A 21,885-nucleotide genomic window follows, 5' to 3' on the forward strand; every position below is an offset into this window, starting at 1 on the left:
GCTAATTTTTACTGTCGCTTCATCGCTAATTTTTCTAGTGTTGCTAAACCGTTGACTGATTTGACCAAGAAAGGTGCTGATGTGGTCAATTGGTCCTCCGCGGCTGTAGAGGCTTTTCAGGAGTTGAAGCGTCGTTTTTCTTCTGCCCCTGTGTTGTGCCAGCCAGATGTTTCGCTCCCGTTTCAGGTTGACGTTGATGCTTCTGAGATTGGAGCAGGGGCTGTTTTGTCGCAAAGAAGTTCGGATGGCTCGGTGATGAAACCATGTGCCTTCTTTTCTAGAAAATTTTCGCCTGCTGAGCGCAATTATGATGTTGGCAATCGAGAGTTGTTGGCCATGAAGTGGGCATTCGAGGAGTGGCGACATTGGCTTGAAGGAGCCAAGCATCGTGTGGTGGTCTTGACGGATCACAAGAATTTGACTTATCTCGAGTCTGCCAAACGGTTGAATCCTAGACAGGCTCGATGGTCGCTGTTTTTCTCCCGTTTTGATTTTGTGGTTTCGTACCTTCCGGGCTCTAAGAATGTGAAGGCTGATGCCCTGTCAAGGAGTTTTGTGCCTGACTCTCCGGGTGTTCCTGAGCCGGTGGGTATTCTCAAATAGGGGGTAATTTTGTCTGCCATCTCCCCTGATTTGCGACGTGTGCTGCAGAAGTTTCAGGCTGATAGACCTGACTGTTGTCCAGCGGAGAAACTGTTTGTCCCTGATAGATGGACTAGTAGAGTTATCTCTGAGGTTCATTGTTCGGTGTTGGCGGGTCATCCTGGAATCTTTGGTACCAGAGATTTGGTGGCTAGATCCTTTTGGTGGCCTTCTTTGTCATGGGATGTGCGTTCTTTTGTGCAGTCCTGTGGGACTTGTGCTCGGGCTAAGCCCTGCTGTTCTCGTGCCAGTGGGTTGCTTTTGCCCTTGCCGGTCCCGAAGAGGCCCTGGACGCATATTTCCATGGATTTTATTTCAGATCTCCCTGTCTCTCAAAGGATGTCAGTCATTTGGGTGGTTTGTGATCGCTTCTCTAAGATGGTTCATTTGGTACCCTTGTCTAAATTGCCTTCCTCCTCTGATTTGGTGCCATTGTTTTTCCAGCATGTGGTTCGTTTGCATGGCATTCCGGAGAACATTGTCTCGGACAGAGGTTCCCAGTTTGTTTCGAGGTTTTGGCGGTCCTTTTGTGCTAAGATGGGCATTGATTTGTCTTTTTCTTTGGCTTTCCATCCTCAGACAAATGGCCAAACCGAACGAACTAATCAGACTTTGGAGACATATCTGAGATGCTTTGTTTCTGCTGATCAGGATGATTGGGTGTCCTTCTTGCCTTTGTATTTCAAGAAATATGATGATATCTTTGATGGAAATTCACCGTTAGTTTTTAAATAAAAATTAATAATAAGAGACTTTCTGAGTATCTAATAGTGTGCCGGAGTTTTTTTCATAACATTGTTACTTGGTCCTGAGCACCTCTCATCGTAGTGAGCACCTTTTCTACCGTTATTTCCTTCTCGCCTTTGGCTGAGTTCGCCCTTAATAATCGGGCCAGCTCGGCTACTTTGGTTTCGCCTTTTTTCTGTAATTCTGGTTTCCATCCTCATTTCTCTTCAGGGCAGGTTGAGCCTTCAGACTGTCCTGGTGTGGATACGGTGGTGGACAGGTTGCAGCAGATTTGGACTCATGTGGTGGACAATTTGACATTGTCCCAGGAGAAGGCTCAACGTTTCGCTAACCGCCGGCGCTGTGTTGGTCCCCGACTTCGTGTTGGGGATTTGGTTTGGTTGTCATCTCGTCATGTTCCTATGAAGGTTTCCTCTCCTAAGTTTAAGCCTCGTTTCATTGGTCCGTATAAGATTTCTGAGGTGCTCAATCCTGTGTCATTTCGTTTGGCCCTTCCAGCTTCTTTTGCCATCCATAATGTGTTCCATAGGTCGTTATTGCGGAGATACATGGCGCCTATGGTTCCCTCCGTTGATCCTCCTGCCCCGGTGTTGATTGAGGGGGAGTTGGAGTATGTGGTGGAGAAGATTTTGGATTCTCGTATTTCGAGATGGAAACTCCAGTACCTGGTCAAGTGGAATGGTTATGGTCAGGAAGATAATTCCTGGGTTTTTGCCTCTGATGTTCATGCTACCGATCTAGTTCGTGCCTTTCATTTGGCTCATCCTGATCGGCCTGGGGTCTCTGGTGAGGGTTCGGTGACCCCTCCTCAAGGGGGGGTACTGTTGTGAATTCTGTTTTCGAACTCCCTCCTGTGGTCATGAATGGTACTTCGGCGAGTTCTGTCCATGGACTCCCTCTGGTGGCTGTGAGTGGAGCTGCTGCTTCTGAGGTTCCTTCCACAGGTGACGTAGTTTATTCTTTGGCTGGCTGTTCTATTTAACTCCACTCAGATCGTTACTCCATGCCAGCTGTCAATGTTTTTGTACTGGTTCAGTTCGCTCTTGGATCTTTCTGGTGACCTGTCTACTCCAGCAGAAGCTAAGTCCCTGCTAGTTATTATTTGTTCATTGTTTCCTTGTCCAGTTGGCTATCATGATTTTGCCTTGCTAGCTGGAAGCTCTGGGATGCAGAGTGGCACCTCCGCACCGTGAGTCGGTGCGGAGGTCTTTTTGCACACTCTGCGTGGTCTTTTGTAGTTTTTTGTGCTGACCGCAAAGATATCTTTCCTATCCTCAGTCTGTTTAGTATGTCTGGCCTCCCTTTGCTGAAACCTGTTTCATTTCTGTGTTTGTGACTTTCATCTTAACTCACAGTCAATATATGTGGGGGGCTGCCTTTTCCTTTGGGGAATTTCTCTGAGGCAAGGTAGGCTTTATTTTCTATCTTTAGGGCTAGTTAGCTCTTAGGCTGTGAAGAGGCGTCTAGGTCGTGTTAGGTACGCTCCACGGCTATTTCTAGTTGTGTGATAGGATTAGGGGTTGCGGTCGGCAGAGCTCCCACTTCCCAGAGCTTGTCCTGTGTGAGTTTAACCATCAGGTCGTTCCGGGTGCTCCTAACCACCAGGTCCATAACAATCTGTGTAATCTGACAGGCTTTCACCTCAGCTTCATATTTTTCCTAATGGTGGTCCCGTGCCACAGGCTGTGGGCGTGATTGAGGACGGCCAAAGGAGATAGAGGGCTGAGACGCACAGTGGAATCCTGTTTGCGGTTCACGCATGCGCACTATCCTATTTTTCACATTAGCACTCACTATTATGTAAATCTATTTGGTTGTTATATAGAATCAATGCACTTTTACAAGCACCTCGTCACTTTCAAATAACACACGCCGGCATGTAGAACTCACTGCGCTTTACCTTTTTCCTGGTGGTGGTCCTATGTCGCGTGGTGTGGGTGTGGAGCTGACCCACTCACATGCCTGGGACTTGCTTATTGGGGTTGAGGTTTGAAGCGCAGTGAGGAAACCTGCCTGTGTTTCACACTTGCGCACTAGTTCTTTTCACTTTATCACGTGATCGGATGTAATTACCATTTAAACTGGACTGAGATACTTATTAAGCCACGCCCCCTGTGGAAGCGGTGACAAACGAACGCGAAACGCGCGTTGGGGTACGTGACCAGGATCCAGACGCGACTCTCTAATACATATGGGTAATTAGTTTCTTCATTTAATCTCACATGTTGCATTTGCAAATGATGTATGGCGATCTCAATAGCACAGCTAGTGTGATTATACCACTTGGTTGGATCGTTATACATCAGACTTACTTGCATTCATGTGTTGGCATCACATTTTTTCTGCCTATGATTTAAATACTTTGTTATGTTACTAAATTCACTATTGTCCCGACTTGTGAACTTGGATCATTGGTTGTATCCATGGATGCAGTCACAATTTATTTCTTATAAACCATTATCTACTGTATATTATATGTACGTTTTTATGTGAAAATTAATTACATGAATTTTCAATAAATGTGATTTTTGCTTATTTTTTGGCTAGTTTTGACTCTTGTTTCTCCGGTGTAATAATTTGTTAATTGAGTCGCCATGCATAGTTATATAATACCGATAACTGACGTTCATTTCTAGGTATGGTATATTGTTGTTTTTTTTATTTTAGTTTTATTACAGGAGAACGAGGGCTTCGGTGGAATAGGTGTTAGGTGACTATAACTGTGTTATTTTTAAATAAAAGTGTTTTATTTCAGATAAAGGTCTTTATACTTTGTGTTTTTATTTACCATATAACTATAGAATTAGTAATGGATAGGTGTCTTATAGATGCCTCTCCACTACTAAGCCATGGGCTTGATGTCACCAAACAATAAAAAGGTGACATCAACCCCACAAATATTAACCCCACTTGCCACCACTATAGGGCAAGTGGAAAGAGCCAGGCAAAGCTCCTGAATTGGCGCATCTAATAGATGTGCCTTTTCTGGGCGGTTGTGGACTATTTTTAGGCTGGGGTGGGCTCAATATCCATGGCCTCTTACCAGCCTGAGAATACCAGCCTCCAGCTGTCTGCTGGTGTAGAGACCCCTCTATTCTTGATAACCAGCGTTGCTGAAGGTTGCAGCCCCTAGCTGTGAGTTTTGCCTGGCTGGTTACCAAAAATGAAGAGGAAACCACACCGTTTTTATTATTATTTATTTACAGTGGAGGAGTTGGCTAATGAATACTCCCATCAGCCGGTCCTGCTCTCACTGTTATTAGCAGCAGCATGCATCGGATGATGGGAGCTGTAGTCCCTTCTGCTGACACCAGTGACCGGAGGTAAACTTATACCTCCGATCACAGCTGAGCGCTCATGTTGTCTTTTGACAGCGTGGAAACCGAGGCTCTCTGACCGGCAGGCATGATTTTAACGCCGATCAGAAGCGGTGTTTGCACATCATGACATCTCTACTTAAGACTCTGGCATGATCTGGTAAGCTTTCTGTTAACCTGTTAAATCCCTTCAGTCTGCTGAAGATCCACATGGCCTTCATTGTGATCCTCCTGTGAAAGCCAGCCTGTGTCAGCGTTCATAGGTGATTTTCTGTATACATAGCAGTGGTGCACTGCTGTGTATAGCACAAGCAATAGGATAATAACATTTTAAAGGCATTTTCCTAAGGCCTCTTTCACACGTCCAGATAATTTCGGTACCGGAGAAATCGCTACCGGAATTATCCGTGTCCGTGTGTTCACATAGCACATCAGTGTGGCACACGTGCAGCAGCCGTGTGCCGCCCGTGTACCAACTGAGGACCACACGGACTGTGCAGGAGACAGCGCTACAGTTAAGCGCTGTCCCCTGCGTGCGGTGCTGAAGCCAGTATTTCATCCCATCTCCCCAGCAGTTCGCTGGAGAGAAGGAATGAAAAATCAATTTTTTTTATTTATTTTCCCTTAAAAATAAAGTGAGTGCGTCACCTCCCGCCTCCCATCCCCCGTGTGCTGCCGCTAAACCCAACCCCCCCCCCCCCGCTTGCCTGCCGGGAAATACTCACCCAGCTCTCAGCTCGCGCAATGTCTCCTCTCAGCGGCCGCTGGCAGCAGATCCTGTGTGAGCGGTCACATGGTCCCGCTCATTACAGTGAGGAATATGCACATATTCCTCACTGTAAGGAGCGGGACCATGTAACCGCTCACACAGGACCTACGGCCGGAGACATCGCGGGAGCTGGGTATTTCCCGGCAGGCAAGTGGGGGGGGCGCCGGCGCATAGGGGATGGGAGGCGGGAGGGGACGCACACACTTTATTTTTAAGGGAAAATAAAAAAACATGGCTTTTTCATTCCTTCTCTCCAGCGAACTGCGGTACGTGCACACGGAGGAGAGTGCAAACTGTTCTCCGTGTGCACGTGTGCTGTCCGTATTGTGGTCCGTGCTGCCGGTAAAAAACGGACATGTCTACTTGTTTTGCACACGGACACACAGTCCGTGTGAAAACACGCACATGTGCAGAAACACGTAGATCCTAATGGGTCTACGTGTGTCAGTGTCTCCGGTACATGAGAAAACTGACACTACACGTACCGGAGACACTGACGTGTGAAAGAGGCCTAAGATGACTAACAAATACAGTAAAAAGTGGGGAAAAAAAGTTTTTAAAAATATGAAAATAATGAAAAAAAATAAAAGTTTAAATCATCTCCCTTTTGCCCTATTAAAAATAACATTTAAAAAATACACATATTTGTTATTGCTGCGTTCAGAAATGTCCAATCTATAAAATTTTTAAGTAAACTAATCCAATAGGTAAAAGGCATAATGAGAAAAACAATCAAATGGTTCGAATTAGGTTTTTTTTGGCTGCCGCAACATTGCAATAAAATGCAATACTGAGCAATCAAAACGTGTCATCTACTCAAAAATGGTTCAATAAAAATGTCAGCTCAGGGCGCAAAAAAGTAAGCCTCACCCAGGCTCAGCTAACGAAAAATGGAGACGCTTCGGGTCTCTGAAAATGGCGACAAAAGCAAAACATTTTTTTTTTTTTACAAATTTCTGTTTTTTTTTTTCACCATTAAAAGGGGTTGTACACTACTTGGATAGCCCCTTGATCAAAATGTTTGGCCCCAATGAAATAATAAAGCCTATACTCACCTCCTGTGACGGCGCCATTCCAGCGGTGTCGTCACCGGGGCGGTGATGCGGTGGAATGACACGTGATGCCTGGCGCCCAATCAGCGCTGGAGTCAGTCTCTGCCTTCGGACAAATCGAACATGAAGAGGAAGTCCAGGCTGCAGATGATCCCTGGCTTTCCCTTCATGTTCTGTTGGTAAGAAGTCGGGGAGGCGAATATAAGCTTTATTATTTTGTGGGGGCCAGGCAAGGGGTGGTGGACAACTTCTTTCAATTATATAAAGAACCTAGACATGTTTGGTGTCTATGAACGCGCAATGACCTGGAGAATCATAATGGCAGGTCAGTTTTAGCAATTAGTGAACATAGTAAAAAAAAAATGTGGAATTGCACTTTTTTGCAATTTCACCGCAGTTGGATTTTTTTCCCGTTTTCCAGCACAAGATATAGTAAAACCAATTATGTCATTCAAAAGTAGAACTTGTCCCGCAAAAAACAAGCCCTCACATGGCCTGATTGACGGAAACATTAAAAAGTTATGGCTCTGGGAAGGAGGGGAGATAAAATCCAAAAAATTGTCATGTCATGAAGGGGTTAAGAATGAATGAAAAGAATGAAAGGAGCAGCAGTCACTGGACTCTTGGTCTGCTTCTAGGGGTCCCATGCCGACCCCCAGGGATGGGAGAGGAAAGCCTGCCACATGCGCACACAGCGCTGAGCCTGCTGCTGACGGTGCTGCCAATGGTCAGTGCCGGCCGCTCCTATCTGGCCTTTACAACCGTTACCATGACGACTGCTACACCCAGAAGTCACACGCAGCACAACACCACGATCCTAGAGACAAGCTGGCTTCCTATTGGTCGGATCCTTCCCGTCAGTCGCCTACTTGGACACATTCCTCCCTATGTGTTTGCAGCAGGGAAATAAAGCTCAGTGATTGGACGCTTGTGTCCGCAGCCGATAGCCAGCCTTCTCAGGCATTGGTCAAATCTCCTGTCACTCATATTAGCGCAGTCAGCTCGGCGCATGCGCGTAACGAAAGGCTAAAGCGCTGGTCCAGGGAATTGGCCGAGGTGTCTGTGGAGCCGGGGTCACTTCTAATGCGCGGGGACCGGCCCGGAGTCATCGCCAAGATGCCGGTAATGGGGGATGGGACAGGCAGATCCTGACCGGTGCAGCTGCGCTGCTGGCGAGTCATGCATTCAGCTGCGAGGCCTCCCCCTCCCAGGGCATCCTCCTGTGTGGCCACAATGACAGGGGAGGATGTGCTGCCATAGTAGTAATGGGGCCAGAGCCACTGATGGGGCCGGAGCCACCAATTGGGCCGGAGCCACTAATGAGCCCGAAGCCACCAATGGGGCCGCAGCCTCTAATGGGGCCGCAGCCACTAATGAGGCCGGAGCCACTAATGAGCCCGAAGCCACCAATGGGGCCGCAGCCACCAATGGGGCCGCAGCCACTAATGAGCCCGAAGCCACCAATGGGGCCGCAGCCACTAATGGGACCGGAGCCGCTAATGGGACCGGAGCCGCTAATGGGGCCGCAGCCTCTAATGGGACCGGAGCCGCTAATGGGACCGGAGCCACCAATGGGGCCGCAGCCACTAATGGGGCCGCAGCCTCTAATGGGACCGGAGCCGCTAATGGGACCGGAGCCGCTAATGGGGCCGCAGCCACTAATGGGACCGGAGCCGCTAATGGGACCGCAGCCACTAATGAGGCCGGAGCCGCTAATGGGACCGGAGCCGCTAATGGGACCGGAGCCGCTAATGGGGCCGCAGCCACTAATGAGGCCGCAGCCACTAATGGGACCGGAGCCGCTAATGGGGCCGCAGCCACTAATGAGGCCGGAGCCACTAATGGGACCGGAGCCGCTAATGGGGCCGCAGCCACTAATGAGCCCGAAGCCACCAATGGGGCCGCAGCCACTAATGGGACTGGAGCCGCTAATGGGGCCGCAGCCACTAATGGGACCGGAGCCGCTAATGGGGCCGCAGCCACTAATGAGGCCGGAGCCACTAATGGGACCGGAGCCGCTAATGGGGCCGCAGCCACTAATGAGCCCGAAGCCACCAATGGGGCCGCAGCCACTAATGGGACTGGAGCCGCTAATGGGTGCACGTATTTCTATTCTGCCCACAGATCCACAAAGCGGAGAAGCCGGAGTCCTGCGACAACGTGAAGGTGGTGGTGCGATGTCGCCCCCTGAACGAGCGAGAGAAGGCCATGGGTAACAGGATGGCCGTCCGCGTGGATGAAATGCGGGGGACCATCGCGGTGCATAAGGTGGACTCCATGAACGAGCCCCCGAAGACCTTTACCTTTGACACGGTGTTCGGGCCGGACAGTAAACAGCTGGACGTGTATAACCTGACGGCCCGGCCTATCATCGACTCTGTGCTGGAGGGCTACAACGGTGCGTACCTGTCTGGGGGGGCAACACGTCTCATGTTATACTGGCATGGATCTTACCTCTGATCGGTGAGCTGTAAACTTAAAGAGAATCTGTCACCACGTTCTAGCTCTCCTATCTGAGCAGTATGATGTATGGGCAGAGACCCTGATTCCAGTGATGTCACGTACCAGGATCCTGTTGTATTTTTTTCTACAATCTCTGTTTTATCTGCCGCAGATGTAGCAGTTCTCTAAATGTTGAGCTCTTTTTAATCCCGCCCACACCGCTGATAGGCCACTTTCTGTGTACACAGTGCATAGGCAGAAAGCTGCCTGTCAGTGGTGGGGATAGAATTATGGAGAGCTCATGAATATAGAGAACTACATGGCAGCAGGTTGACTAGTCATGTAGTGATAATCTCCTGCTGATAAAACAGTGATCTTATCAAAACTGTGTCAAGCAGCCCAGTAAGAGACACATCACTGGAATCGGGGTCTATGTTTTGTTGCTCTCAGATTAAGTGGCAAAAGCATGGTGACATATTCCCTTGACAGCTAATAGCATTTGCTGTGCATTTTTAGAATAGAATTCCTATATTTACAATTTTCAATATTTATTAAAACTGGCAGTGTATTAGGGTAGCGTAACAGGCGGGTAATCTCCGTAATCTACCTGAATGGGGCAAAATAAACACTCAAAAAAGTGAACATATGTATTTCTATGTCATGATTTGCTGGTCATATGAGCCATAGAGACTGAGGAGGTGTGGCATCATCGCAAGGAGAGCAGTGGCATCACCGAGAGGAGGAGCGGTGACCTCACTGAGAGGAGGAGCGGTGGCCTCACTGAGAGGAGGAGCGGTGGCCTCACTGAGAGGAGGAGCGGTGGCCTCACTGAGAGGAGGAGCGGTGGCCTCACTGAGAGGAGGAGCGGTGGCCTCACTGAGAGGAGGAGCGGTGGCCTCACTGAGAAGAGGAGCAGGATCATCACGGAGTGAAGTATAGTGGCCTCACCGAGAGGAGGAGCGGTGGTATCATTGAGAGGAGGAGCGGTGGCCTCACCGAGGGGAGGAGTGGTGGCCTCACTGAGAGGAGCGGTGACCTCATCGAGGGGAGGAGCGGTGGCATCATTGAGAGGAGGAGCGGTGGCCTCACTGAGAAGAGGAGCAGGATCATCACGGAGTGAAGTATAGTGGCCTCACCGAGAGGAGGAGCGGTGGTATCATTGAGAGGAGGAGCGGTGGTATCATTGAGAGGAGGAGCGGTGGTATCATTGAGAGGAGGAGCGGTGGCCTCACCGAGGGGAGGAGCGGTGGCCTCACTGAGAGGAGCGGTGGCCTCACCGAGGGGAGGAGCGGTGGCCTCACTGAGAGGAGCGGTGACCTCATCGAGGGGAGGAGCGGTGGCATCATTGAGAGGAGGAGCGGTGACCTCACCTGATAGGAGGAGCGGTGACCTCACCGAGAGGAGGAGCGGTGACCTCACCGAGAGGAGGAGCGGTGGCCTCATCGAGGGGAGGAGCGGTGGCATCATTGAGAGGAGGAGCGGTGACCTCACCTGATAGGAGGAGCGGTGACCTCACCGAGAGGAGGAGCGGTGACCTCACCGAGAGGAGGAGCGGTGGCCTCATCGAGGGGAGGAGCGGTGGCATCATTGAGAGGAGGAGCGGTGACCTCAGGAGCGGTGGCCTCACTGAGAGGAGGAGCGGTGGCCTCACTGAGAGGAGGAGCGGTGGCCTCACCGAGAGGAGGAGCGGTGACCTCACCGAGAGGAGGAGCGGTGGCCTCACCGAGAGGAGGAACGGTGACCTCACCGAGAGGAGGAGCAGTGACCTCACCGAGAGGAGGAGCAGTGACCTCACCGAGGGGAGGAGCGGTGGCCTCACCGAGGGGAGGAGCGGTGGCCTCATCGAGGGGAGGAGCGGTGGCATCATTGAGAGGAGGAGCGGTGACCTCACCTGATAGGAGGAGCGGTGACCTCACCGAGAGGAGGAGCGGTGACCTCACCGAGAGGAGGAGCGGTGACCTCACTGAGACGAGGAGCAGAACGGCGCTGGATCCCAGAGAAGGTGGCGGTAGGTGAGTATATCAATACACTACATTGCATGCACATATGCACAGGTTTATTAAAGTTAACCCTTTGGTGGAGCGCGTCTTTAGTGGTTAAGAGATGCTTGGGAATATATTTTTGTCATACAAGAAAAACTCACACTACAGTGATGGTAAAACAGACTAAACAGATAATAATCTGATCCAGCTCACTGATGAATAGTTTGTTTTCTCATGTAGGAGAAAATAATGACCTGATTCTACCTCCTTTCTTTTCCAGGGACGATATTTGCCTATGGGCAGACTGGTACAGGTAAAACATTCACAATGGAGGGAGTGCGAGCTGTCCCTGAACTCCGAGGGATCATTCCTAATTCATTTGCCCATGTATTTGGACATATTGCAAAAGCGGAGGGAGATACACGGTAAGGCTATACCTTGTTTGTCCGTAAGGCCACGTTCACACATTCAGGATTTTACATCCATATTTAAAAGCCAAAACCAGGTGTGTGTGATAAATGCAGAAGTGGTCGCCACTGTTTCTATTCTACTCTTCTATTATACTGTTCCTCTGATTGTTCCACTCCTGGTTTTGGCGTACACATACTGATGTAAAAAAAACTCACCAAATACTTGTAGTGTGAATGTGGTCTAATCGGACTCATTCTTTGCAAAATGTGATGGTCTGAAAATGGTCTTTCTCTATCGCCTTTCATTGGGGGACACAGGAACCATGGGTGTATGCTGCTGCCACTAGGAGGCTGACACTATGCAAATAAAAAAGTTAGCTCCTCCTCTGCAGTGTACACCCTACCGACAGGAAGTAGGATATTCAGTTTAGCTTAGTGTCAGTAGGAGGTGGACACGGGTCTTTCATTAGACCCTTATCTACCTCAATGTGCGTCGTTTCTTTTCAGATTTTCTGTAGGGATACAGGGTGAACAGTCACACCTGTAGTCCCACAATACGGACTAAGAGTACGGCGTGTACTGCCACCCCGTATCCTCATAGATCCCCCACCAGGACCAAGATCCTAGCACACAAGCGTGCTTAGAAGTCCGGTCCTGGCTCCGTCCCCCACCCACTCGCCCACCAGAGCCTGTCGGTTGGAGGAGACGAGGACGTCCATCAGCTCCCTGGACGTCCGATATTTTCCCACAGAATGAGGTTAGTAAGGACGGCGTGGGATTTTTTTTTTTTAGGTGAGTATTCCAAAGTACCTCTGGGTCCTTCATCAGTTCCAGGGTAGTCATTTGGGGGTCCCTTGGGATTTTTTCCAGGCTGTATTGACCTGGTTGACATTTCCTCATGGGGCGGGCTCTTCGCCCCATTAGCGTGGCAGCCGTGCTGTTCTTGGCCTTACAGGCGGCCACGCTGCCTTTTTCCCCCGCACTGTGCTCTGTCCCGATGCGGCGGCCGTGCGGCAGCCTCTGCCTTTTTCCCCCCTGCGGCTGCACTGTTTCTGTCCTGGCGCGGCGGCCTTATGGTAGCTGCGCCGATTTCCTTGCGGCCGCACTATTCTTTTCTGACACGGCGTGGCCGCCTCGCTGGCAGCCGCGCCGCTTTCTCCTGCGGCCGCACCGCTTTCTTCTGGTGCGGCGGCTTTGCAGGCACCGCCGCCGCTTCCTCCTACAGCCGCACTGTGCCCTTTTACCACGGCACGGCGGCCTTGCAGGAAACCGCGCCGCTTCACCCGCCGCCGCGGCCCTTCCCGGCGGCCGCCGGCCTTAAATTTAGGCCCCGGCTTCTTCCGGGGCCTACTTCCGGCGCTGCGTCTCCTCCCACTTCCTTTCCCTCGGGCGGGCTTTTCTCCCGCCCGACTATTATTGGCAAGCTCCGCCCACCGCCACCATCTTGGTGCTCCTGGCCTGGCAGTTAAGCCCCGCCCACCACTCCCAGGCAGCCACAGATGCTTATTTCAGTGCCAGGAACGTTTTTCTTTGCACATCCTAAGAGTGCAAATTCCTGGCATCCTCGCATCTCCCCACTGCTGTTCTTCAGACCTGCAGCAAGTTTCGGACAAGAGTGCCCCAGATGTGTCTGCCTGTTCTCCTAGGGGCTATCGTTCCTGAGGAGCATCTTCAAGGCCGTGCAACCTTCCTTCTGGATCCCGCAGTGTCTGCCGTGAGTACCTTTGCACCGCAGTTTGTCTCAATCCCCGGTCCCCTAGTCTTCTGACATTTACCTCAGGGGCCCGTTCGGTCTAATTTTAAGGAAGGTCACTCCCGACCTCCTACTTTTTCCTGTGCCTTAGTGAAACACTTTCAGGGTGCGTCTTGTAACCGCAAGCTTCCCTCAGACAGGCCTGCAGCAACCCACATTATGTTCACCACCCAAGACCCCCCCTGCTGCTCCGCCTCAGAGCGAAGTCCCCACCCCAGGCTTGGCCTCCCCTCTGTCTCTATCAATAGCGGATCTCACACGGGTGTCCCAGACCCTTGTGTCCGTGCTCGATCAGTTGCCCCTGCAGACTTCCGCAGTAGCCAGCGGGTCGCAAGAAGCTCCGTCCGAGTCTTCCAATACAGGCCGTGAAAGATCCAGACAGGAACGCTGGTCTGAGTTCTCGCCTCGGTCCATCTCGCCACACGGTCCTTCTCTGTGGTCGACTACTCCCTGATCCTCCCCTCCCCCCCCCCCCCCCCGAGTAAGGCGAGGTTTTTCTCTGATGCGCCTTCGGAGGATAATTTGGGGCCGGAGTCTAACCAAATCATAACATGAGGGATATGGTTCAAGGCCTCATTGGAGCGTCCAATCTGACCTGCGGCATCAAAGATTCCTCGACGGAACCCGCAGATCAGGCGGTTTCGTTTAGACGGTCTAAATTACCTCCCAAGGGATTCGCTCCTCATCCTGAATCGAGGAGCTTCTGGCCAGAGAAAGAGCGAATTCGACCAGACGTTCTCACAGAGACAAGCGTCTTGGAGTCTCATATCTCTTTCCTCTGGACCTCATCGCCAACCGGAATGAGAGGCATTAGAGAACGACCTCTCCCTCTGTGGATCCGCCGCTGCTAAACTTGCCACCAACACAGTCTTCACGCTGTCCGGTGAGGAGACTCTGACAGATTCCATCGATAGGATCATGGAATCCTTCGTGAATTCGACTTTCGAAGCTGCCGCATCATCTCTATGCCCGGCTTTCGCTTCCACTTGGGTTTCGAAGTCTGTATCCGAAGGGGCTAAACAACTCCGTTGGGGCATTCAGGCCGGAGCTCCACCAGACTGGATGGCGGAAGTTTCCACCCAGATTATTCACGCCGGGGAATAATTTGTTCCCTGGACGTCGCGTCTTCAGTACAGTAATGTTGTTGCCAGCCGTCACTCTGTTTGGCTCGAGTCATCAAAGAAGTCCCTTACGGGCCTGCCTTTTTCAAGGATCACGTCTTTTCGGTTCCAAGCTGGACCAAATTACTAAGGAAGCCACTGGCGGCACCAGTTCTCTTCCTAGGCGGCAACTTCGGTCCTTTCGGCTTTTCTCGTCGCTTTGCAGCATCAGATTCCTTTTTCGCAACAGCAGAGGCCTCAGGCACGTTAAGAGAAGAAGGTATTCTTCGACTCACTCCTTCCTGGTGTTCCCTCTACTTCTAAGGTGGATTCTCCAGGTCCAGGACTGGAAGTTCCACCTAGGCATGACCCACGGCTAGACTCCAGCCCATTTCCCAGGCTGGGCAGCCGTCTCCTGTTCCTCAGGGACGTCTGGGTCTCCTCAGTAGAGGACGCATGGGCCAGGGAACTTGTATCCTCTGGATACAAAATAGATTCATTTCACGGCCCTGGGATCGTTTTCTTTGAATCCCAACCTCCAAGAGACCCCGCTCTAGTCCCGGGTTTCTTTACAGCCATTGTTTCCCTCCTTAAATCCGGGGTAATCGTTCCCGTCCCAGAACAGGAACGGTTCAAATCTCTTTGTACTGAAAGAGGACTACACGGTTCGTCCCAGTCCGGATCTCAAATTGCTTAACAGGAAGTCTCGTCTTGAAACACTTCAGGATGATATTCCCTCATTCAGTAATCGCTTCCATGGAGGCTCAGGAATTTCGGTTTCAGGCTCCCGAAAGTCTATCAATCTTCCCCGACGCTCTAGCCGTTGCGGGTGGCTCGTCAATAGGAAGAAGTTCCGTCTTGTTCGGCGCCTCGTATCTCTGGGCATGTTCTTCGTCACTTGTCTGACCAGAGTCTTTCTTCCCGAAGACACGATTTCCCTCCTTTGTCGGGAAGTTCGCTTGCTCCAGGGTTCTCGGCTCCCCTCCTTTCCGATGGGCCATGAAGGTCCTAAGGAGGTTGGTTGCAACATCGGAAGCAATTTTCCCTTCGCCCGTTTCATTCAAGACTTCTTCAGCAGGCTATTCTATCACAGGGGGACACGTCTGTCTTCTCCCTGCATCGTCCGATCCGGCTTTCTCCCGGGTCAAACGGTTCCTCGACTGGTGGCCGAGGTCACTTCTCTTATCCCAGAGCAGATCCTTCACAGCATATCCTTTCTTCCAGTTCCCTGGCAGGTGGTGACGACGGACGCCAGCCTGCTCGGCGGAGGCGTGGGGCTTTGTCACCTGTTCTTTTCAGGGTTGTTGGTCGGCGCAGGAGTCCTCTCTACCGATCAATGTCCTCGAGTTCCGGATCATCTTTCTGTCTTTCACTGGATAAGGATTCTCAGCAGCCTGCCAATTCGAATCCAGACAGACAATGACACAGCAGTGGCATATGTCAACCTCCAGGGGTGGACTCTGAGTTCTCTGGCCTCTGCCGAGATCCCAGGATCCTCCTCTGGACAAAGGCTACGGTCCTGGTGAGATCCGCAGCGCATGTCCCCGGCGTGGACTATTAGGCCGCCGACTTCCTTGGCTGCGAGGGCCTCGCGGCAGGGGAATGGTCCTTACTTCAGGAGGTCTCCTACCTGATTGCTCTTCGATGGGGGACTCCAGAGGTGGACCTCACGGCGTCCCGATTGAACAGGAATGTCCCTCGGGTCGTCCCAAGGTCCCGCGATTATCTCGCAGTGGTGTTTACTCTTTGGCCATTCCTTGGTCGCAGTTCGTGCTCCCCTATCGGTTCCCACCCCTTCCCTTGCTTTCCAAGCTGTCGAAAAAGAAGGGGTGCCGGGCATTCTGATCGTCCCGGATTGGCCCAGGAGGTCTTGGTTTGCGGACATCGTCAATCTTCTCGCAGACGCCCCTGGTGCCTTCCAGACAGACCCGATCTGCTGTCCCACGGTCCGATCTGCCACCCGAATTATCAGTCGCTCAGTTTAACGGCGTGGTTGTGGACACCACAGTTCTAAGAGTGTCCGGCCTTTCGGCCCGGATGAGTCACACTATAATCCAGGCTAGGAAGCCTTCGTCTTCCAGGATCTACTATCGTACCTGGAAGGCTTACTTTCGTTGGTGCAAGTCCAACCGCTTTTCACCTATGTCTTTTTCCCTGCCTTCCATTTGGTTTTCCTTCAGGCAGGACTGGATTCGGGCTTCACTCTTAGTTCCCTAAAGGACCAGGTTCCTGCGCTCTTCTTCCCTTTGAGAAGATGTTATCTTCTCAGCCGCAGGTTAAGACCTTCCTTCAAGGAGTAGCCCATTCTGTCTCTCCGTACAGGGCCTCTGTGGATTCATGGGATCTAAAGGTTGTGCTGGTCGTTCTTGGGGGTTCCCCCCTCTGAGCCTCTCAGGGAGTTTTCCATGTCAGTTCTATCTGGGAAGGTGGCTTTTCTCAGGTCCATCACTTCGATCCGCCGCATTTTCAAATTGGCGGCCATTTCTTGCCAATCTCCTTTCTTGATTTTCCACCAGGACAAGGTGGTCCCAGGCCTCCGCCTTCCTTCCTTCACAAGGTGGTTTTCACCTTTCCACCTCAACGAGGACACCGTTCTACCTTCCTTTTGTCCAGTTCTGATTCAGCCTCTGGAGCAATCGTTGAACAGGCTGGACCTCGTCAGGGCAGTGAGGATCTCCCTTGCTAGCACAGCTGCTTTCCGAAAGCTGGATTCTCTTTTCGCCATCCCTGATGGTGCGTGTGAACGCCTGCCGGATTCCAAGGCGACTATTGCTTGCTGGATCAGGATTCCAAGGCGACTATTGCTTGCTGGATCAGAACGGCAATTTTGGAAGCTTACCGGGTCAAGAACAGAGTGCCCCTCCAGAGAGAGAGGCTCACTCTACCCGGGCAGTCGGCGCTTCCTGTGCGGTACGTCACAGGGCTTTCACCGACGGCTTCGCAAAGCGGCAACCTGGTCTTCCATCCACACGTTTCGCTGAACTTTACAAGGTCCATACCTATGCTTCGGCGGACGCCAGCCTGGGCAGAAGGATCCTGCAGGCGGCAGTGGTGAGTCCTCGGACCTGATGAAAGTCTGTTTTTCCCACCCCAGGGACTGCTTTGGGACGTCCCATGGTTCCTGTGTCCCCCAATGAAAGGCGATAGAGAAAACAGGATTTTTGGTTGCTTACCGTAAAATCTGTTTCTCGGAGCCTTCATTGGGGGACACAGCTCCCTCCCAAGTTGAACAGCTTTGTTTACTGTTTACGTTTGAGTTCTTTGAACACTCTTTGAGTGTTTGAAACTGTTAATCTGTGGAGCGCCATGGAATTTGTTGGCGCTATATATAAAGTTTATTATTATTGTTATATTATTCTTTCTCCTTTACACGTTGCTTCTCCTACTGCTTTCTCACTAACTGAATATCCTACTTCCTGTCGGTAGGGTGTACACTGCAGAGGAGGAGCTAACTTTTTTATTTGCATAGTGTCAGCCTCCTAGTGGCAGCAGCATACACCCATGGTTCCTGTGTCCCCCAATGAAGGCTCCGAGAAACAGATTTTACGGTAAGCAACCAAAAATCCTGTTTTTATGAGTATATCTGTCCCTGTGCTCCACATATACGGCCGTGCTACTTTATCATTCACACAGTGTTAGGGCTATTTCACACGTCCTGATATTTCCGGTACCGAAAAAAACAGTACCGGAGATATCAGTGTACGTGTGTTTAGTACATGTGGCAACCGTGTGCCGCATCAGTACCACATATCGGCGCCTGAGAATCAGCGGTACTGTTCGTGCTATTCTACGGCATTGGGTGCTGATGACGGCTCACATCATTCTTTTTTGCTGGCGCTGCAATCAATGCGAACAGGGGAGAATGTTGAGAGTTGTATTCAGCTGATAACTGCGAGAACAGGCAGCGGCTGATGAGAGTATTTTTAATAACCAGCCAGGTAAAGCTGACAGCTGCGGACTGCAACCCTCATCTGTGACCTTTAGCAAGGTTGTTTATTAAGAATAGAGGGGTCCCCACAATATATTTTTAATTATTTATATAAGTAATTGAAAAAAAATGGTGTGGAGTCCACACCATTTTTGACTACCAGCCTTGCTAAACCAGACAGCTGGGGGCTGGTATTCTCAGGCTGGTAAGGGGCCATGGATATTGGCGCCCCATCCTAACAATAGCCGCCCAGAAGAGGAACATCTATTAGATGTGCTAAGTCTGGTGCTTTGCCCTTCTCGCTTGCCTTTTGGCGGTGGCAAGTGGGGTTCGTATCTGTGGGGTTGATGTCACCTTTGTATTGTCTGGTGACATCAAGCCCACGGATTAATGAAGTGGCATCTGAGACTTTATTCTAGCTGTGTCTTTATTTAGCATACAACTATAGGATTAGTAATGGATAGGTGTCTTATAGACTCCTTTCCATTACTAAGCCGTGGACTTGATGTCACCAGACAATATAAAGGTGACATCAACCCCACAGATATGAACCCCACTTGCCACAGGGCAAGTGAGAAGTTCCAGGCAAAGCAACAGAATTGGCACTTCTGGGCGGCTGCGGGCTGCTGTTTTTAGTCTGGTGAGGGGTCCAATATCAATTGCTCCTTACCAGCCAGAGAATACCACCCCCAGCTGTCAGCCTTAGTAAGTCTGGTTGATAAAAATGAGGGGGAACCCACGCCGTTTTTAAAAAAAAAAAAATGATTTATTTAAATAGAAACACAGCATGGGGACCCCTCTATGCTTGATAACCAGCTTGCTGCTGTTAAAAACGGACATGTCAGCGTATTTTGCCCACTTTGCACATCTGTGAAAACACACTGACCTGCACAGAGCCATTCACTTGAATGGGTCTATGTGTGAAAAGTGTCGCCACAGGTACTGGACACACTCACTGCTGAAAGAGCCATTACGTGGCAAGTAGAACAATATCTGAAGTGCATTAAGCTGTGCAGCCTTAGGTTGGCTATGTTCTCTTATTAGTCCAGCTTTCCTCACAAACTGACCGGCACAGTGTCCATATAGTTGCTGCTGGCGGAGGAGCATGTGACCATCAGCTTCCTCCAATAGAAAAGCTGCTTTCCTGTGTCAGGTGTTTTACAATTTGGCAAGTTCACTTGCTCCGCCACCAGAAACCATTGTATGGACCGGAGGAGCTGGTCAGTTTGGGAGGAAAGTGTCCGAGCTGTGTGAGTTTAAAAGTCAACTTGTCTATGTTTATTAAAAAAGAAGACCCCAGAACCCTTAAGTTTTATATTGCGAAGTCGATTAGCTGACTAATGGGCAACTCCTCTAATAAACCTATATATATATATATATATATATATATATATATATATATATATATATATATATATATATATATATATATATATATATATATATATATATATATATATATGTTGGAAAAATATATAAAGATAAAATACATAAACTTATGTTAGACATGCTTTCTTTTACCCATTAAGTACCAATTTTATTTTTTACTTTTTAACCGGGCACACACACAGGGTTAGACAACCCAAAAATAAACACTTCCTAGCAGTTAAAGCTAAGGGGCTGGAGGAGTTAAAAAGGTGTCAATTATTTTGGCAATCAAGATTGACTAAAGGGTTAATAGCTGGTGGTTTAGAAACCTCTGGCGATGCAGCAATGCGTCCTGTCAGAATTTTCAACGTAATTGGATTAAAAAGGACCTTTTACTCCTTTTGTATAGTAGTTGCCTATCTCATCATTAAGTGACTAAACTAGAATGCAGCTTACATTTTTATTTTTCCTATGGAAGCCTTTGGGGTAACGAATTCTACTGCGCCCAATAGGCAAATTTTCTCTTCCACGAAGAGGGAAGTTTACTTTTTCCCCTCTATGTCGCTGCCCAATCGTAAGAAGGCAGTTCATTGAGGGAGAAAAAGAAAACTCCCCCATAGAAGAACTGACCTTTTCAGCAGTGTCTGGTGAGAGTTTCTGTCTCTCACTTGACAGCACTGAGAACTTCTCGCTCCTGTTCTTGTCGTTCTAGTACTGGGAGAGGAGTGAGGGAACCATGAAAGTCATTTATCACACCACGCTCTGGACCAGTGTTCCCCAACTCCGGTCCTCAAGAGTCACCAACAGGTCATGTTTTCAGGATTTCCTTAGTATTGCACGGGCGATAATTGCATCACCTGGACAGGCAAGAATTCAATCACCTGGGCAATACTAAGGAAATCCTGAAAACATGACCTGTTGGTGGCCCTTGAGGACCAGAGTTGGGGAACACTGCTCTGGACCATCTACTGGTGCCAGGATGTAAGGAGATTACCCCGATACCTGTAGTAGGGCCAGGTGTATTCTTTTGTCGTTGTCCTGCTTGTTGTTTATATTGCATTTTTCTTCAGCTTGATATTTGTTTTTTAGGTTTCTGGTGAGAGTGTCTTACTTGGAAATTTATAATGAGGAGGTACGGGACTTACTGGGGAAGGACCAAACACAAAGACTGGAGGTAAGGGTGCCATAAGAAATGTCCTTAATGTGAGTACTTATTATATTTGTTATTTGACAACTCAAAGTTACTGTTCAAAAAGGGTGTGCGCTTAGGTGGTTAGCACTGATTGGACAGACTCTGTAAAGACACACCCACAACTGGTAACGCCCAGTTGTCAATTTAATACACTTGTAGAGGAAATAACACATGTTGTAAGAAGTGATGCTCCTTAATCTCAGGAGAGCTGAGAGATCATCTGGAGACATGCAGCATAGATTGATGTAGGAGCACGCGATCACCGTCCATGGCTGAGCGATTCTTTAATGCTCTTATGACATTTTCATTCCAAAGACTCCTTCTATTCATGAGAACCGCATTGTCTTAGGTTAAAGAGCGGCCTGATGTCGGAGTTTACATCAAAGATCTATCTGGATACGTGGTGAATAACGCTGACGATATGGATCGGATCATGACACTGGGACACAAAAATCGTAAGTCATGCTTGTGATTAATGTCTACAGCACCCGATTACAGGATGCAGCCATTTCCAAAATGTCAATGAATACTGAGACCTAATTGGTGCGTGTGGCCATTTCCATTGTTCCTCTGCACTCTTTTATTATAGATGTTGTCTCCGTGCTTCCTAAGCAGCCGATCTGTAGCACATGACTGTTCAATTCAAAGGTTGATTGGACAGTTGTCATTATCCACCTCTTGTTGGCGTGTTAGGTTGGGGCTGTACTAGTGGTTTGGCCACAACCCAGAGTGGATCAATGTGTCGCTACTACATTGTAGCCCAGAATAAGTGAATGAGACCTCTAGGGCACTGCGAAAAGCAAGTCACAGAAATCAGATGACGTTGGATTTTCGGTAATTTGGTGCATTCACGGTGCCCTATGGTTCACAGAGGGATCCCATTCACTTGTACATGGCGACCTTTGGCTACGTGACCAGTGACAAGGCAGAAGAATAGATATGTTGTTATAACTTTTCCTGGCTTTTTGTGGAAAACGAATGCTCCGTTTATCTCTAAGGACTCAATTACGCAAGTGTGTTATGTCTAGTGTGTTTCATTGTGCCAGTCACCAACTTTTTATGCACCAATACCCTCAAATGAGAAATGTAGGATCTGGACCTCCTTTCTCCTGTTCGGTGGTGGTCTTTGTGTATAGGCTCCCAATGAAGAGATGTACAACACCAGTCGATAGGTGATAAATAA

At 49.6% G+C, this 21,885-nt stretch overlaps 1 protein-coding gene across 2 annotated transcripts in view; it reads left to right on the forward strand.

Annotated features, from left to right (window-relative positions):
* Positions 1–7,533: 7,533 nt before the first annotated feature.
* KIF3A (kinesin family member 3A) overlaps positions 7,534–21,885 on the forward strand; it is a 66,275-nt gene continuing 51,923 nt past the window's right edge. For both annotated transcript variants that reach the window (XM_069764018.1, XM_069764017.1), the window contains exons 1-5: positions 7,534–7,649; positions 8,652–8,925; positions 11,232–11,376; positions 20,600–20,684; positions 21,052–21,157. In XM_069764018.1, coding sequence (XP_069620119.1) covers positions 7,611–7,649; positions 8,652–8,925; positions 11,232–11,376; positions 20,600–20,684; positions 21,052–21,157 — 649 coding nt within the window. In that variant the 5' untranslated portion in view covers positions 7,534–7,610. The remainder of the gene's footprint in view (positions 7,650–8,651; positions 8,926–11,231; positions 11,377–20,599; positions 20,685–21,051; positions 21,158–21,885) is intronic.

The sequence above is a fragment of the Ranitomeya imitator genome, chromosome 4 (assembly GCF_032444005.1).
Source record: "Ranitomeya imitator isolate aRanImi1 chromosome 4, aRanImi1.pri, whole genome shotgun sequence".
NCBI classification, from domain to species: Eukaryota; Metazoa; Chordata; class Amphibia; order Anura; family Dendrobatidae; genus Ranitomeya; species Ranitomeya imitator.